We start from the raw sequence: 15,627 nt of genomic DNA, 5'->3' as shown, positions 1-15,627 counted from the left end.
ATCCCACCTTTTCTCAAAGCAAATCAACCTAATTCAGGTTTTTATGATTCCTGTGCAGTGACCTGCCGCATTCAATTCAGTTTTATTTCTTTTTGAAGCAGTTTGAAACACTCTCATTGCACTAGCAGGGTTTTTCACTTGTTTTAAGAAAATTAGGTTTTAGGTCTTAAACGTAGTGAGAAATGACTTGATTAGATTTCTGCAGCTGAGAAACAAGCTTAAAGGCATCTATCAAGCCCCGATGTTTCCTGGATGAATCACTTATCACAGCGCTGCTCCTCCTGGGACGGTTTCGATGCTTCAGCTTTGTCATTTTAGCTGGTCAAAGGTCGCAACAAGCTTTTGCAGTGCTCTGTGCAGCTGCTGCTGTAGCTGAAAACATCCAGTGAAACAATGATGATTGTTTCATCTGGGCTCCGAGCGAAGAATTCTAGGTTAAAAAGAAATGTGAACTGTGATTGTATCATTTAGTGGGTTCCTCTCCTCCTTGAATCAAGCCAGGCAAAGATAGTTTTTTAAAGACACGTCGTTTAGTTTTATGGCCCAGCATCAGCCGGCTTTACAGGCCCACAAGAGCAACGACTCCCAGCCCAGCCCGGGCTCTCGAGGAAGACGTGGAAAAACTCATCGAACGACCAAAAACACTGAGGGAACCTCAGAGGAGCTGATTCTGATTCTTGCTGTTCCAGCAAGTTAAGACATTTGTTCCTACACCCTGAAAGCCGGTTTCCTGGGGATACTTAAAGGACTGCACACGGCAATCTGCGGTCCGATCTGGCAGTTTGCGACCTTTGCGACATGTCACTCAAGTGTCCAGATACCGCTGCAAATGCCCAACAAATAATCCCAGAGCCTATTAAAAGAAAGTCCCTGTCCGCCGGAGTTTGGACGGGACGGTTGCTAAGCCGATTTCCCCATGTTCGAGACGAGGAAGATGAGAAGCAGAGCCAGGCGTTCCCCTCAAAGCACCCATCATGTGCCACACACACACACACAGTTGACCCAAACCCACAGTATCGTCTGACCCGACCCTGCCCTTCCTCCTGCAGCCACAAATGGAAAACCCAGGCAAACTTTGTGTGTGTGTGTGTGTGTGTGTGTGTGAGGTCTCCCATTCAGTGCATTTATTGGTTCACTTACAGTGTGTATCAACTGGCAGCTGAGGCCTACAATATTACGTCTTTGCATGCAGAACGTGCTGTTTCTGCACGTCGCCTGTGTGTGTGTGTGTGTGTGTGTGTGTGGGGTACAGCCATGTGTGCTCTTACTATTGTGGTGGTGCGTTGATGGAAAACCTATCTAGTTTTCCTCTGTGTCACAGCAGTGGTCCCCCTGAAGGTTTAAAACAGAGAGTGAGGAGGGGGGGAGGCCGGCGGGACAGAGAGATGGTAACACACTCCAGGAGGAAGACGTTTCAGAAAGAGGTTTTTCATAGTTTTTAGAGAATTTGCCTTTTTGTGTGTGTGCAGGTAGGTGGAGAAGAAAAGAGAAAAAAAACTGTGGGTGTGTCCACAGCTATAAGTGCTTGCGCTCTTACCTGTGTTACTTATATCCCCGCATGAGGCTCAGAGCGGACGAGCTCACACACACACCTGTCAGTCGACACACCTGCCCTGCACTCGAGAAGCTGCGCTCTACGTCTCCAGGTAAGACTTTTTGCACCTGCAATCTAGTTTAGTGCATCATCTACAGACTTTTTAAAACCTGCGATTGTTCTGGAAATTTTATGCAGCAGTGCTGTGATTGTTGTGCCTTTTTTATTCTATTCTGAAGGTGTAAATTAGGGGAAAATACACCTTTAACCCTTTTATCTCGCTCTTACGTTTCACATTTCTTTGCATTCTGCTGACTTTTCGCATGCATGTTTAAATTAAATACTTGAGCTGTTAATGTTTTTGCGGCCACGTAAATTTCCCACATTAAGAACTTTTGCTTGTTCTTCACATTAGAAAATTAATTAATTTAATTTGTTGCTGTTTGTTGGCTTTTATTCTGAAAGTCCTCACTGCTCAGCTGACTTTTCATCACTTTCATACAGAGCACATTTTCATAAAACTAAGCAATGATGTTATTCAGGTGATTGACTGTATAGATCAAACACTAAAAATAGAATATATATAAATGATAAGACAGTAGATGAGGCTAAATGTGTCTAAATGTGAATCTGTGGCATTAATAGACTGTTTCCTGTCAGTGAGGCTGCACACCTTTTACCTGAGCACAGATAACGCACAACAAGTTGTGACGCTATTTAAAAACTGTATGAAATGACTTCTACACACACGTTGAATTGATTTTAAACGCGCTGAAGCCATGATTTTGTTTTCCCACATGTGGAATATTGTAACAAGCACTTTAAGGATCATATGTTCTTTAGGCTGTATTGGTGGTCTTGAAGACCAGCCCTCCCATTAGCACTTAGCACAGCGTGTGTTTCAACCCACTTCCCTCAAAGACGAACCAAACCTCCAGGCGTGGAAACCCCACATAAGAGGGGAAAAGCCGGGCATTTCCCCTGCCCCGCCAGCTGACACGGGGTTAATGGCCTCACACACACTCACACACACACACATGCAGTTCTGACCCGTTAATTTGGTCGTGCCAGCAGCGTTAATGGCGTCCCCCGGGGCCGTTCCGCCATCACCACGGCAGCAATTCCCAACGCTCCAGTCGGAGGGAAGCGGGGCTGGAAAGAGCTGCCATTTTACGGGGCAAGGGTCAGGATCCCCAGATTCCCAGGAAAACATGACTTTATTGTTTACACACGTGTTGGGGTGTGTGCGCGAGGGGGGGGCATGAGCACGTGCATCCGTGGACGCCCGCCAAAGACCACGCATGTGTGCACATATGACACACATATGACACACATACACGTTCATGCTTATGCGCTTTAACGTGGAAAGCACGGATGCACCCTTTCTCTAGTTCAAAGACTTTAATCCATGTACAGTGTCTGATTGCGGGACTGCCGTCATGTGTGCATCTGCGCGTACGCTCGCATGAGTCGGCGGGAGCTAAAACTGTGCACATACGTGTGTCAGCAGGTAGCTGTTAAATGAAGCAGAGGGAAAAGATGAAGACAGGATTGTTTTTATTCACATTAGCTGCTGCTCAGCTGAGTGACACACAGGCCGACGGGAGAGGCGGGATGGGAAATCACCTCGGCGGGTGAAGGAGGGGGCTCTGGGCGAACGCTTTGACTCAGGGGGGAAGATCACCTCAGGAATGAGCGAAAGCTTTGCAGCTTCCTCGGTTTCTTCAGCTCAGGAAACAAGATGAACTGAGATCCTCATAGCCGAGCAGCGTCTGCGGGTTGCATGTGTGTCTATGTTTAGTTCAACCAAAAAGTGCTGTTCTCTTCCTCTGCGGTTGAAAATCTAAAGAGGTCAAGATCATATCTCACCAAAAAAAGTGAAGTTGGATTAAAGAATTCTCATTTAATTTAACATTCCCGTGTTTGTTTGCCCCCCGTAACCCTGCAAAGGATTCAGCTGTGTATAGATAATAGATGGATGGATGGGTGTTTGTTTGCTCTTTGTCCCATTGACCAACTTAGCTTCATCCATGTGTTGTGTACTTCTACTTCACACTTTACTCATTTAACTTTTGAAGAAAAACCTCCCTAAAGACAGTCACAGCTCAGATCTATTCTTACAGTGACGTCTCACGTACTTGGCCGTTCTGTTTGGACCCTCCTGGCTGCCATCCAGATGTCGCCGTGCGTGACCTCCCACCTCTGCCTGCTGGTCCTGCCAGTGATGTCGCTGCTGCTGGCCTTCTCTCCTTTCGGCTGGAGCTACGATGGCCTCACCCCAGGGTGTCACCTGCACCGTAAGTAACACACACGCTTTTAAAATGTCCCCAAGGGTTTATGGGTAATGCGGTCTTGCGAACAGCGGCTTCAGCAGTCACTCTAGTTGAGCAGTAACCAGATCTAACTCCTCATCATACATCACCTGACCTCGCTCATCATCTGCCTCCTCTCCACCTCCAGCCTTCAACGTGACCATCCGCAGCGACCGTCGTGGCACGTGCAAAGGCACCCACCTGGTCTACGCCTGCGTGGGCTACTGCGAGTCCAGCGCCTTCCCGTCCAGATACTCCGTGCTGGTGGCCTCCAACTTCACCCACAACATCACCTCAGCCTCACGGTGCTGCACCATCAGCAAGGACGCCAAGGTGAGGGGAGGGACGTGCAGCGGCGAATGAGCGCGGGGGCTAGCCTCTGGTTGTTCTCCTTTTCTGCCAGCTTCTTCATGTCCCCTGGCTTGTCTTCCCTCAGGTCAAAGTTCGCCTGGACTGCCCTCGAGGCCGTCACCACGACGAAATCGAGATCCTGACGGCGAAGGCGTGTCGCTGCGACATGTGCCGCAAGTCCCGCTACTGACACATGAAGACATGCTGCACACCAGGATGAGAACCAAACACAGCTCAGCCAGTTCATCGGTACAAACGTTTGAAATAGTTTCAGTGACGCGCCAGTAGCTATCCCTTTTCTGTCTGTCTGTGTCCACTTGGTTTGAATGTTGAGAGACAAATACACTTTAACTTATTAAAATCAGCCTTCTCCCAAGTACCTGTCAAAAGCAGGGTTTCCTCCATCGGTGTCCTCAAAGACGTGGACAGAAAGGTCTCTGCAGGTCTACCTGGACCACGTGACTCTACTAACATTAGTGAAATTCACTCAGGCAAAGTAAAACCTGCTCGATCCTCAAATTAAAATGGGAAATTCACACTTTTTTTATGTCTACAAAGATGTGTGTGTGTGTGTGTGTGTGTGTGTGTGTGCTTGTGACGTAGGGGAGGTTTTCCTAGAGAACTTGATTGACACACACCTCATGTTAAAGGCTGTATAAACCATCCTGTTACTCACACTTCAAACAAACCTTTTTTGAACTGTTTTTTCTTCGAGGCTCAGCAGACACTTGACTTTCTAAGTAGCACAAAATAATAATTAAAAAAAAATAGTCACACTCCTCTTCATCCTTAGCGACTCAGTAGCAAGTGCAAGTATACAGAGACTTCAGGATTATAATCGAACTCCAAAACACTGATTTCACCTCACTGTCGAATTTTGAGACGTGGAAAAATGAATGCATTACGTTTAAGACAGCTACATCATCTCTTCATTGACTTGTATTAAACAAAAAAAGTCAATATATTGTCAACCATTGGAATTAACACAAAGGTCATACATACAAGCAAGAAGCTTCATTCTTTGCAATAACCACTAAACACAGACAAGAGACCAAAGAATGTACAAAATTTATTTATATTTATGAATTTGAACTAAAGGACATTTTGTAAATAATATCTATTGATGAAACCAAAGAATGTCGGAGATGTCAGTGAACAGAGACAGAATGCACTGTATAGTTTGTGATGAAATTGTTTTTCAATAAATTTCTATTCTGCAACTGTAAAGTAATTGATGTGGACATTTGATTTGTCTCCTCACTTTGCACAGAAGCCTGTTGTGCAGTGCATTGACTAACATCAATTCCCTGCACCGTCACTAACCCCAACCCTCATCCCAGCCTTAGCCTCAAACCAAGTCCTCACAGTATGACTGCAGGCCCCTGTTGACCTCAGCACCGCTGTCTCTCTGTGCATGCATCATGTCACCCTCAAGCAACCAAACTGAACATTTCTACAGGAGTCTGCACCATGAGAGTGCAACATAAACTTCAACAATGAAGATAATGATTGCGTATTATAGCAAAACTACTTGAGCCTCATGATGAATGCAGGGCACAGTTAAAGGAGTGATTTATGTTGTATTTGTAATGTATTGGTGAGTTTCCTCAAACTAAATTTGATTAAACCAAATCACTGTAAACTTAGAGGAAACCTGAGGCTGGGTAAAGCCCTGGTACACAGTTGCAGCACTCTATAGTTCCTTCTTCCCCCGCTGCCGCTCCCCCTCAGAAACTCTCACACTTACTCAAATGCCTTGGTTTCATGATTTTATTCAGCGGGGTTCACATCAGTAAAACTGCTGGTGGCGCTGTTTGCTGCGAGCGGCGTCCTGGCCGTCAGAAGGTCTCACACTCGGTGTCCTGCGTGGAGCAGGCGGCACAGTGGCACTGCAGGGCCACGGGGTAGTGGTAAAGGGGGGAAACGCCTGGCTGGCAGCCCGGCAGGCGGGCGGTCATGTGGCGGGTGTGGCTGTACGTGCACACACGGTGGTGGCGGTGGATGTAGGGGGGATCCGGCACAGGTTTCTGCAGGGTTCACACACACATACAGGTGGGGCGTTGTTTTCCCATATACCAACAAAATGTAATATATAAAGAGAACTGTTCTTAGGAGGCACCATTAGTCAGAGATACACTTTAAAACATTAAGTTGCCTTTGAGAACATCTGTCCACACTTTGGAAGCATGTGTTGAAGATATGTTGGTTAAATTTGTTCATTCTTGACCTTGGAGCTGTCTTCTGTGGGGGGAAGTCTGTGGATTAAGCTGAAAGCTCTCCGTACAAGCTAGTAAGTGCACCTTGAGTTAAGATCTTTATCCCCGCTGAGGAAGACCACGGGGCTGAAAGTCCTGCCAGTTAAGTTTAATCAAACGTGCAGATTTTCAACCTTATTCCGCCAGTGTGACTGAGTCAGCTCTGTTGCTGCTGATTCGGAGCTCTTTCTCTTTTGGAGGGCTTGAATCTGACGGAGTTTCCGACCCCCTGTATTTGGTTTTTCAATCACTTAGAGCTGAAATTTAAATCCCTGCAAACGAGACCGAGTTCAGTTAAAGTTCAGCAACCCTCCCTGCTTGGACGGATGTTTCTTATGACAATGGCATATGGGGAAGAGCTGAGAATGGGTCGTCAGCCTTCTTGTGGTTTGGGTTGAGTCCTGGACCATTAATCATTTATTTGATGTTTCACAATTACAGCATTACGGAGGCTTTCAGAAATAGCACTGGGAAGGAACGGGGCTGCTACTCTGGCTAAACGTTCCTGATGTTTAGTCACTTTCCTGTGCGTCTGCGTGTGAGCGTTACCTCCCAGGTGTGGCAGCGCCCCCAGCAGGCCTCTGTGGTGATGCGCAGCCCCTTGCAGCCAGGCTTCTGGGCCACAAAGGAGAACTCTCGCACGGCGCAGCCTCGGAAACCATGAAGTGTGGTTGTCACGGCAACGCACACCACAGCCGTCCCGGCAACAAGGAGGAGGAGGAAGGAGAGGGACAGGGGATGGAGATGCATGCTGGGAATGATGGGTAGAAAGAAGAAAATAAAGGAAAAAAGAGCATTATGCAAGCATTTACATCTACTGTGCCTCAGCTTCCTACGTGATCTGCTGTACTTGAGTGGAGTACAGTTTTTCTTAAAATGAAGATTTCATTTCTACGTTATTAGTGAAGAAACAGTTAAGAAATATCAGTGAGTCTTGCCCTCCTCTCTTCCCTGTCATCTGTCATGATATTTTTAAATGACGGCATGGGCCTGGAAGTTGCTTTAATCCCTTTAAAAAGCAGAACAGACAAAATACTTGGTTTGGCCTGTTACTGATAATAGGTTTGCAATAGAATTGCTAAAGGTTTTATTGCTAACATTTTACATCTGCAGGGGAAGATGATTCACAAAAGCTGACTTTCAGAGCAGCATACTGTGATGTTCAACACGACTCACAACTCCCTCTAGTGTTCATTATGGCTACTGCAGCTAATAGTCCCAGTGATTTACACACTGTAAAAAATATTTATGTCAATGGGGAAAGAATTATTGTTCAAACTAAAAAATAATAATAAATAAATAAAGTTCTCATTCTAATTTCTTCTTTCAGTCAGAATCAAGAGTAATTTCCTTCATGCTACTGGACACATGTTCTTAATGACTCTGCACGCTTTCAACAAACCTCTTAAACTGTACAGAAAGAACCAGAATCATCAGAACTCGGCCGGACTGCAGAATGCTTCACTTGTTTTAGGAATATAAGACAGGAATAAAAATACTTTCAGCATGAGCAGCATGACGTGGAATACTTTTATAAGCAGTGAGACCACTAACGCCACACTGCACTGTCAGTGCAATGACTCCATATAAGCTATGAAACTACACTGACTGTTCTGTAAAGCAGCCTGCTAACATAATTATGCACACTTTCTGTCCTTGACGCAGTTGGAAGTCTCTTAAAAATGAATTATCATTAACATTTTAACACTATATACCTGTCCTAAGATTATGGATGTTTAAAAAAAACACATCTCACCTTTTCAGCTGAAGATCTTGCAGAGATTTAAGCTGCTGGACTCCAGTGTCTGTCTGCCCGGACAACAACCGGTGAATGGAACCAATCTGTCCTTGTTGTTGTTTTTAGAAGCCCATTAGGGTGGACGGACACTCTGACATCATAGCAATTACAATGAAAATACCATTAGAGACCCCAAGCCAGAAATAATGGAGACTCCCTGGAAAATACTGATGCTTGTCTATGTTTTCTTAACCTCAGCCTGTATCTCTCTGTGTGAGTGTGTGTGTGAGTGTGCAGTCCTTTATCCAACTTTGGTCTCGTCAATGATGTGAGGATTGTCAGCACTTACTGTGACAAAGGATTAAAGATGAGTACAGAGGACAGGAGTTTTTAAACTCTTACTTACTTTTAAACTCTTTTCAGGTGACTCTATGGTCACCTGAAAAATGTAGCCTGAGGACCGAAAATGTTGCAAATGCAAAAAATACATTTGGTTTTTTTTTAAAAAAGAGCTTAAGCCTTCATGACTTTGAAACACACTTGTTTGCGGATTAAAGCTGCATGTTTTGCCAAACACCATTGACATCACTTTATAAGGCTGGTAAGCCTCATGTATTAACAGTTGATGATTTAGGCTGCACATTAAGCAAAAAGAGAGCAACATTAGCATTCATTTTACTCATGTTTCCCTAGCTGACGGATGAAAGTCCAATACTGACTCTCCTTTTAGCTCCGCTTTGGTCTCCACCAACCCCTGACAGAAATATCTTTGCTGCTGTCTTAGCTGCTTAATGTTCAACTAGCTTAGGTGCTAACTTGGTCTGCTGTATGATGCTGCACAGGCAGGGCAAAAAAAAAAACAATAAGCTAGTGGCTAAAATGTTGTGTTAAGCTACAGGAAATGCAGGGTTGGGTTAAAATCCTCTATGAGTTTGTAGCTACATGAGCATTTTTTCACCATGCTACCCCTGTTGATCCAAATATGGAATTAATATTACTGAATATTGATAAAGGAATATTACTGAAGAGTCAAAAGAGGTGACACAAAGACAGCACAGACTCCCAGAGTGTTTTCTCAAAGTGAAGTTTCATTTTTAGCACATAGTTTTTTTTTTTTTCTCCATTCTACACCCCTCTGTAATGTTACGTACAGTAGTAAGCCTCTCTACATTCAAACCCCCCCCACCGCTGTGTTGGTCCCCAAAATATACATCTTCTTCTTCTTCTGCATTGTCTTAATCATCTTCTCTAAGGTTTTTCTTCAACACCACAAACACAGACCATTGGGCAGACAGTGCAAATCTAGAAATTCAGTGAAATTGCTACGTAATGCGGTTGTAGGTTTCGATAACATTATATTCTCATTCTGTTACTGTTGCTCTGACTTATTGCCATTCTATTGTGTCTAACTCTATGTCTTTTCTTTCCTCTGTCTTTCTCCTCCTCTGTTTTTATCTATACTGGCTGCTTCCATCCAGTTCTTTCACATCACCCCTCGGGTTTAAAGCGTTTCTCTTAATTTGGCCTCGTGAAAGTGGCCTCGGAGAGGAAATGTGACAGTGAGTGAAACCAGCGTTTGATGGCTGTCTGTGAGGCGACACCAGAGCGCTCCGCGAACACTCTCCTCTCTCGCTTCCTGTTCTGGAGCAGCTCCAGGAAGTACGACAGAATCCTAGAAAGAGAGATATCACTATTCATCAACATATTTGAGATTTCTAGAGCAGTGGGACCTGGGGTCTCGTTTTCCCCCGAGTCAGCTGACTGACTGACAATAACAATCGAGAGGGTTTGTGAGTGAGCAAGCCAAAACTAAAATCAGGAAGCAAGCTGAGTTTTACGACAGCGAGGTCAAGTTTTGTGTCTTTTCAGTTTTCAGTTGTGTTTTTTTTTTTGCCTGAATCGAAACAACGCTTGAAATCAAATGGAGGCATTCGTTTTTCTTGCCCGCCCAGAATTCCAGCTCGGCGGGGTCTGCAGGAGCAGGGGCCGAGGTGTTTACTCGTATGAGGCTGCTATTACACTGAACCATCAGCTCGTGGAGGACAGCTGATGCAAATTTGTGCGCATTACGTTTACGCTCCTGTTGTGTGCAGAAACAAGAGAGGAAAAAATGCCTTAAAGGAAAAACATGTATCATGGAGGCATGTGTCAGTGGTTCCCAACCTGGCGGTCAGGGGCCCTTAAGGGGACCCTAGATAACTCAAAAGGGTCACAAGGTAAAGACAAGAAAACAAAATAAAACCTTTTTTTTTTTTTTGCTCCTTTGTATTTTTGCTGATTGGTATTTTTGCCTGTGAAAACCCTACAATGAAAATGATCTGATAAGGAAAAACACTCTTTGGTTTTTACTGCTGGGAACTCATGACCACACGCAGGCCAGGGAGTCGCAAGCAGACGTGAATTTGTTCTCAGGGATCACGAGGTGACAGGTTGGGAACCACTAGAACATTAAACCACCTCCACTTCCTGGCTTTTTGTGGGGATTTCAATCGTATCGCAGATAGAGATTTTGCTTAATTGTCATGGAGATGGTTCAGGTGTCATCATGTGGCAATACGCTCAAAATACCCAGAGTTCCGTAATTCAGTCATGTGATGACGATAGAGCCGTCTCCAGGGCGACCGAGCAACTCCATCTCCTGGTGAAGACCATGACATGTGATGGTAAGCTGCAGAAAAAGCTATTAAACTGACTTTGAATTCAGTTTTCATTTCATGTGTATTTTGACCATATTTGGTTTTGCCTAACAAAAATGTTGGAAGTTAGAATCAAGATGTTGGATGCAACATCTGCAAATGACATTAAATGCAAAGCTGTAGCATCAAAGTTTGAATGGAGCAACTTCTTTTGTAAAAAAAAAAAAAGAAAAAGCAAAGGCTGATTAAGGATGTGACCACAACTTCAAAGCATCACAAGTCAACCAAACTCAAAAAAGACCTGGAACTTTGGGGGCGCAAATGCACGACTGCAACATGCAGCTCTGTAAAACTTCAAATGCCAATCTGAGAGCTGCAAGTCGAATGGATTTCAAAACCTTGTCAACTCAGGCGTGATCTGAAGTTTGAAAAACTGCTGGTCTGAAGGGTTTTTGAATGTTTGGTTACGAAGCAGCCGACAGGTAAGCCCGCTCTGCGTCTCAAGCGTCAAGAAAACAATCAATCAATGTGTTTTACGATACATTCGGATTCAAACCATGCCCCTCAGGAAGGAGAGAAGGAGAGAGAGAGAAAAAGGAACAAAGAGAGAGCTGTCGTCTCTCGCTCTCTGTCGCTCTGTCTATGCACATCTCCTGCTCACCGATTCGCTCGCTGGATACACACCAACACACGCACGCACGCACGCACGCACACACACACAACCTGACCATCGTCTTCAAATAAGGTTACGTTTCCTGATCAAATAGAAAATAAATAGCATCAGTATCAGTTTTCCACAAAATGAACAAGATCATACAAAAACCAAGAAAAAACAACATAATTACAAAGAAAAATCATTTTTCATCAAATAAATGTACACAGAAAGTACCTTTAAGACAATGTGAATATCAAGGACGCAAAAGGAGTAAAAACAAGAGTGGGGGGTAAACATTTGAATGCGACACCCACTTCCTGTTTAACCCCCTGAAAACACACAGATTATCCTGAAAGAATGAAAATATTGCTAAAATAATTTTTTTCTGTTTTTTTCCCCTCTCTTTATCCCATCACCCAGCACTCTATCGTAATGATCAGACAAGAATAAACAGATTTTTGTTGGTTCACACCGAAAAAAGTTATCATGGTCGTGGTCGCCATCTAGCAGCGTCGGGTCTGCTGAGCCTTAAGGAACAGACGCTCCGGGTTCAGAAATCCAACTGGATCGCTGTGTTTTTCTTTTGGTCTGAAACACTTGTAGTGCACTTTATTTGTCCTCCAGCAACCTCTGTGTTGGGGGGCGGTTACTAGTCTGTTTGGAGTCCATTTTTGGTTCGATGTGGGGGACTCTAAACTTCAACTTTGTAAAATGTAACCAAGACAAATGAGTAAATTTTAACCCAAAAAATCATTATGTGACACAACATCAAAATTAAAGTTACCCCATGGAGTTTTCCACCACTAGAGGCAGTAAAGAGCATTATGTTTGTACCGCACATGAGGTTGCACATGTATGAGGACACTGGCAATGTGATTCACATCATGCCACCAGCTGCATGCTAATCCACTGATCAATGTGCAAAGAAACGTGAGGGAAGAAAAAGACTGCTAGCTAGTAAACATGAATGCAAACAAGGCAGGAGATAAAGTATTCGTTAAGTTGACTACAATTGATTCATGAGGAGGGAAACTGAATGTAAACATAATTCCTCCAAATTCCTCCGCAGGGCACGTTTAAACGACCAAAAAAAAAATTGTAAGGATCTTTAAACATGGAATGTTTTGGGATTTTTATGAGATGCCGCATTAAAATGCACCCACCGCACCACAAACATCCAAAATTTCAAAAGAAAAGAAAAACAGCCGCAGCTGATCCAGTTCATTCCTCCCCTCTTTAAGGTCTGTTAAAGGGGAATTCCGCTGAATTTCAGCACTCACATTATGGCCTCATACAGTTAAGATGTGATGTGAATTCAGAATTCGAGCCGGCCTTCCCCTTTATGGTATCTGCTACACTAGTGTTTCTCCCATAATACACTACAGAAATATCCAGAGACATATGTATATATATATAAAAACATTATCATCATCATCATCATCAGTAGTACTTAGAGTAGAGTAGTAGTAGTAGAGTAACAAGTAAGAAGAAGGAACAGTATTGTACTTTATATCATTATCATCATCTTCATCAGTGGTTATTTAACCTTGAGGGACTTTAGGCTCGTCCTTTGGTGGAACCCGACAGAATGGGAGAGGAGTTAGCACCAGAACCAGCTGTGTGTGTGTGTGTGTGTGTGTCTGTGTGTGTGTGCGCGTCCATGTGTCTGCATGAATGTGAGTGTGTGCCAAAAAGAAACAGTGGGAAATATTTTGGTGCATCAATCAATCGATTGTTGGTGTGTGAGATTTGTCTGACCTGGATACACTCTCTCTCTGTCTTCTCATATTTACACTAAATATGTACCTGTGTGTGTGTGTGTGTGTGTGTGTGTGAGTGTCAGAGAGGGTTTGCGTGTCTGGTCTGTGCCGGAATAATTTTGGGACATTTGTGTGAAATTGCTTCTTTTGTTTATTAATGCATTGTGCTATCCACGCATGAAATAAGCATCTCTGACCAAAAGATAAATACGAGGCCACAGTACAGACTCTGACTCGGTTGGTTAAATATCAAGACAAGTTAGACACATGTTAAACTTGGTTAGTGTTGCACCAAAAGAGAAATTTGATCTCTTATTTTCAGGCTGATTTGAAGCAGGACAGCTACCAATTTTGGGTACTGACCTGCAGTTTGATACACCAGCCGTTAATTAAAACGACAGTCAGCACTTTTGGACAATATTCATCTTCTGATCTGCAACATGATGTGTGTACAGCAAAAAGTGAACCAGTTTCACACAACTCTGTCAGAAAAAAGGTACAGTCTTTACCTCGGATCACTGAGTTTGCACACTTTTTCACAAAAAGCCACCCCCTCAGTGATACAAGATAAAAAGATCTGTTTTGCACCTTTCCTGTCTGACCTCTCCCAACATTTTCACCATCAACCTCATGTCTTCTCCCTGTCCCCTAACCCCTGTGTTATCCAATACATGTGGAGTAGCACCTAGGTGGCGCTCTCCCCACCTCCGGAGGAGGAGGAAGAGGCCCCGCTGGGCTTTGGCTCGGGCTGGTCAGAGTGAGCCGTCTGCGGGGACGAAGGGGTCGGCGGGTCCCCTCTCTCGCCTCGCTCCTGGAGGTTGCGCTGGTTCCTGGCAGCCTCGGTAAGCATCTGCATCCGGCGTTCCTGGTGCTCCTCCAGGCCTCGCCAGAGCTCTGCACGCTCCCTCTCTCGCTTCATCTCCCTGGTTGATGGGGAGAAGAGAAAAACATAACAGGTTATGCTTATACACAAGATGGAGAATATAGTAAGGGAAGTAAGGTTGTGATTTGTGTTAAGGAAGGCATACAGTGTAAACAAATGCATGTCGCTGTTTCCTTGAAGTCATGAAGGTTAATTTAGATAAGGGAGGGGTAATGGGAACAGTGTTTTCTAGACCTATATAAGGGCTTTGACACAGTTACCCAGTCATTTTTACTAAGCTGTTCAACTATACGCTCTCTAACAGCTCATTAAATTGGGTAAAATCTGTCAGATCGTGGCCAGTATATACAGGTAAATAACCCAATGTTGCAGACAGGAACCTGTATAAATGGGAGTACCACAAGGTTCCATACTGGGGCCCTTGTCATGTAGTTGCATGTAGATGCATTAGTGATAATCTGTGTATGATGATGAAGAAATCCTGCTGCACGCAGATGACACAGTCCTTTACAGTCATGGGAGGTCTGCAAAACAAGTGGTTGCTGAAGGAGTTATTTTGGATCCAAGTCTTGGCTTCAAAAAGCACAAAGATGTGTCACTTATTAAGTAAAACATTTCTATCTTTAGACATACTGTATCAGAAACTTCTGCTAGCTATATCTTAATGAACCTGATGTCCATTAGGTCACATCATAAACAAGTCTTGAAAGTCTTGGATGGGAAACCACAACAGCATCATCATTGCGATTTAGTTTGAGCTTTAATTTTAGTCTTGTTTTCAGACATTCATTTGGTGTTGAAAATAACTTATATTACTGCACCTCCACCACTGAAAAGCTTGAGGTATTATGCTTGAAATATGTAACATATGTTTGAATCTATGATTGAATTCACAGGAAGGGGTAAACACTGCACCTGGCTCTGTCAAATTAATAACAAATAATAATCAGGACACAACATTGATATTTTCTCATCTCACTGTCGGAAAAAAAGCAAAAATGTTGAACTACCCCTTTAAATCTTGTTTCCCAGTAGGATCCGCTATCTTGAGTTTGAAATAGGGTAATGAATAAGTGGAATCATGATGTGATCCATGTTCAGAAGATGACCTAAGCGATACATGCTTAGAATGTGAACATAATGTGATGGATAATGGAACAAATACTGTCTAAAACATGACATAAGAGTCTTCAATTTCTCCTTTCCTCTTGTTGTCACTGTCGTATCCAGTGACACAAACTCACACACACACACACACACACAAAGAGAGTGAGTCACACTCACTTCTGTTTCTCCACTTTGTAGGAGGCAGTGAGGTCATCAAACAACTTGCTGTTCATCTCCATGAAGGTCTTCAGCACGTTGTAGATCAGAGACACAATGGTCCTGGGGGGGGGTGGGGGGGGGGGGGGGGGGGGGGGGGGGGATTGAGAAGTTAATGAACCTGGATGGACATCAATCCCATCAGATTATGGGTCAGGAGATAGAGGTTAAAAGCCCATG

General features: G+C 44.0%; 3 protein-coding genes across 3 annotated transcripts in view; 1 reads left to right on the top strand and 2 right to left on the bottom strand.

Moving 5' to 3' along the window:
• The first annotated feature begins 538 nt into the window (after window positions 1-538).
• Window positions 539-4,387, top strand: gpha2 (glycoprotein hormone subunit alpha 2). Its single transcript, XM_041965694.1, has 5 exons — window positions 539-688; window positions 1,570-1,647; window positions 3,693-3,831; window positions 3,995-4,179; window positions 4,283-4,387. The coding sequence occupies exons 1-5, from the start codon at window positions 539-541 to the stop codon at window positions 4,385-4,387; spliced, it is 657 nt and encodes a 218-aa protein (XP_041821628.1).
• A 1,648-nt stretch (window positions 4,388-6,035) lies between these two features.
• LOC121626842 (glycoprotein hormone beta-5-like) lies at window positions 6,036-7,202 on the bottom strand. The gene is made up of 2 exons (XM_041965544.1): window positions 7,002-7,202; window positions 6,036-6,224 (listed from the first exon to the last, which is right to left on the bottom strand). Exons 1-2 carry the CDS (start codon window positions 7,200-7,202, stop codon window positions 6,036-6,038), a joined length of 390 nt encoding a protein of 129 aa, XP_041821478.1.
• A 5,453-nt stretch (window positions 7,203-12,655) lies between these two features.
• Window positions 12,656-15,627, bottom strand: part of ppp2r5b (protein phosphatase 2, regulatory subunit B', beta) — a 37,695-nt gene continuing 34,723 nt past the window's right edge. Inside the window, exons 12-13 of the mRNA XM_041964595.1 lie at window positions 15,409-15,510; window positions 12,656-14,164 (exon numbers count right to left, since the gene is read on the bottom strand). Of these exons, the coding sequence (XP_041820529.1) occupies window positions 13,927-14,164; window positions 15,409-15,510 (340 nt within the window). The 3' untranslated portion in view covers window positions 12,656-13,926. The remainder of the gene's footprint in view (window positions 14,165-15,408; window positions 15,511-15,627) is intronic.

Source organism: Chelmon rostratus, chromosome 23, assembly GCF_017976325.1.
Source record: "Chelmon rostratus isolate fCheRos1 chromosome 23, fCheRos1.pri, whole genome shotgun sequence".
Taxonomy (NCBI): Eukaryota; Metazoa; Chordata; class Actinopteri; order Chaetodontiformes; family Chaetodontidae; genus Chelmon; species Chelmon rostratus.
Note: the sequence above shows the minus strand (reverse complement) of the source record. Positions and strands in the feature narration are given on the sequence as shown.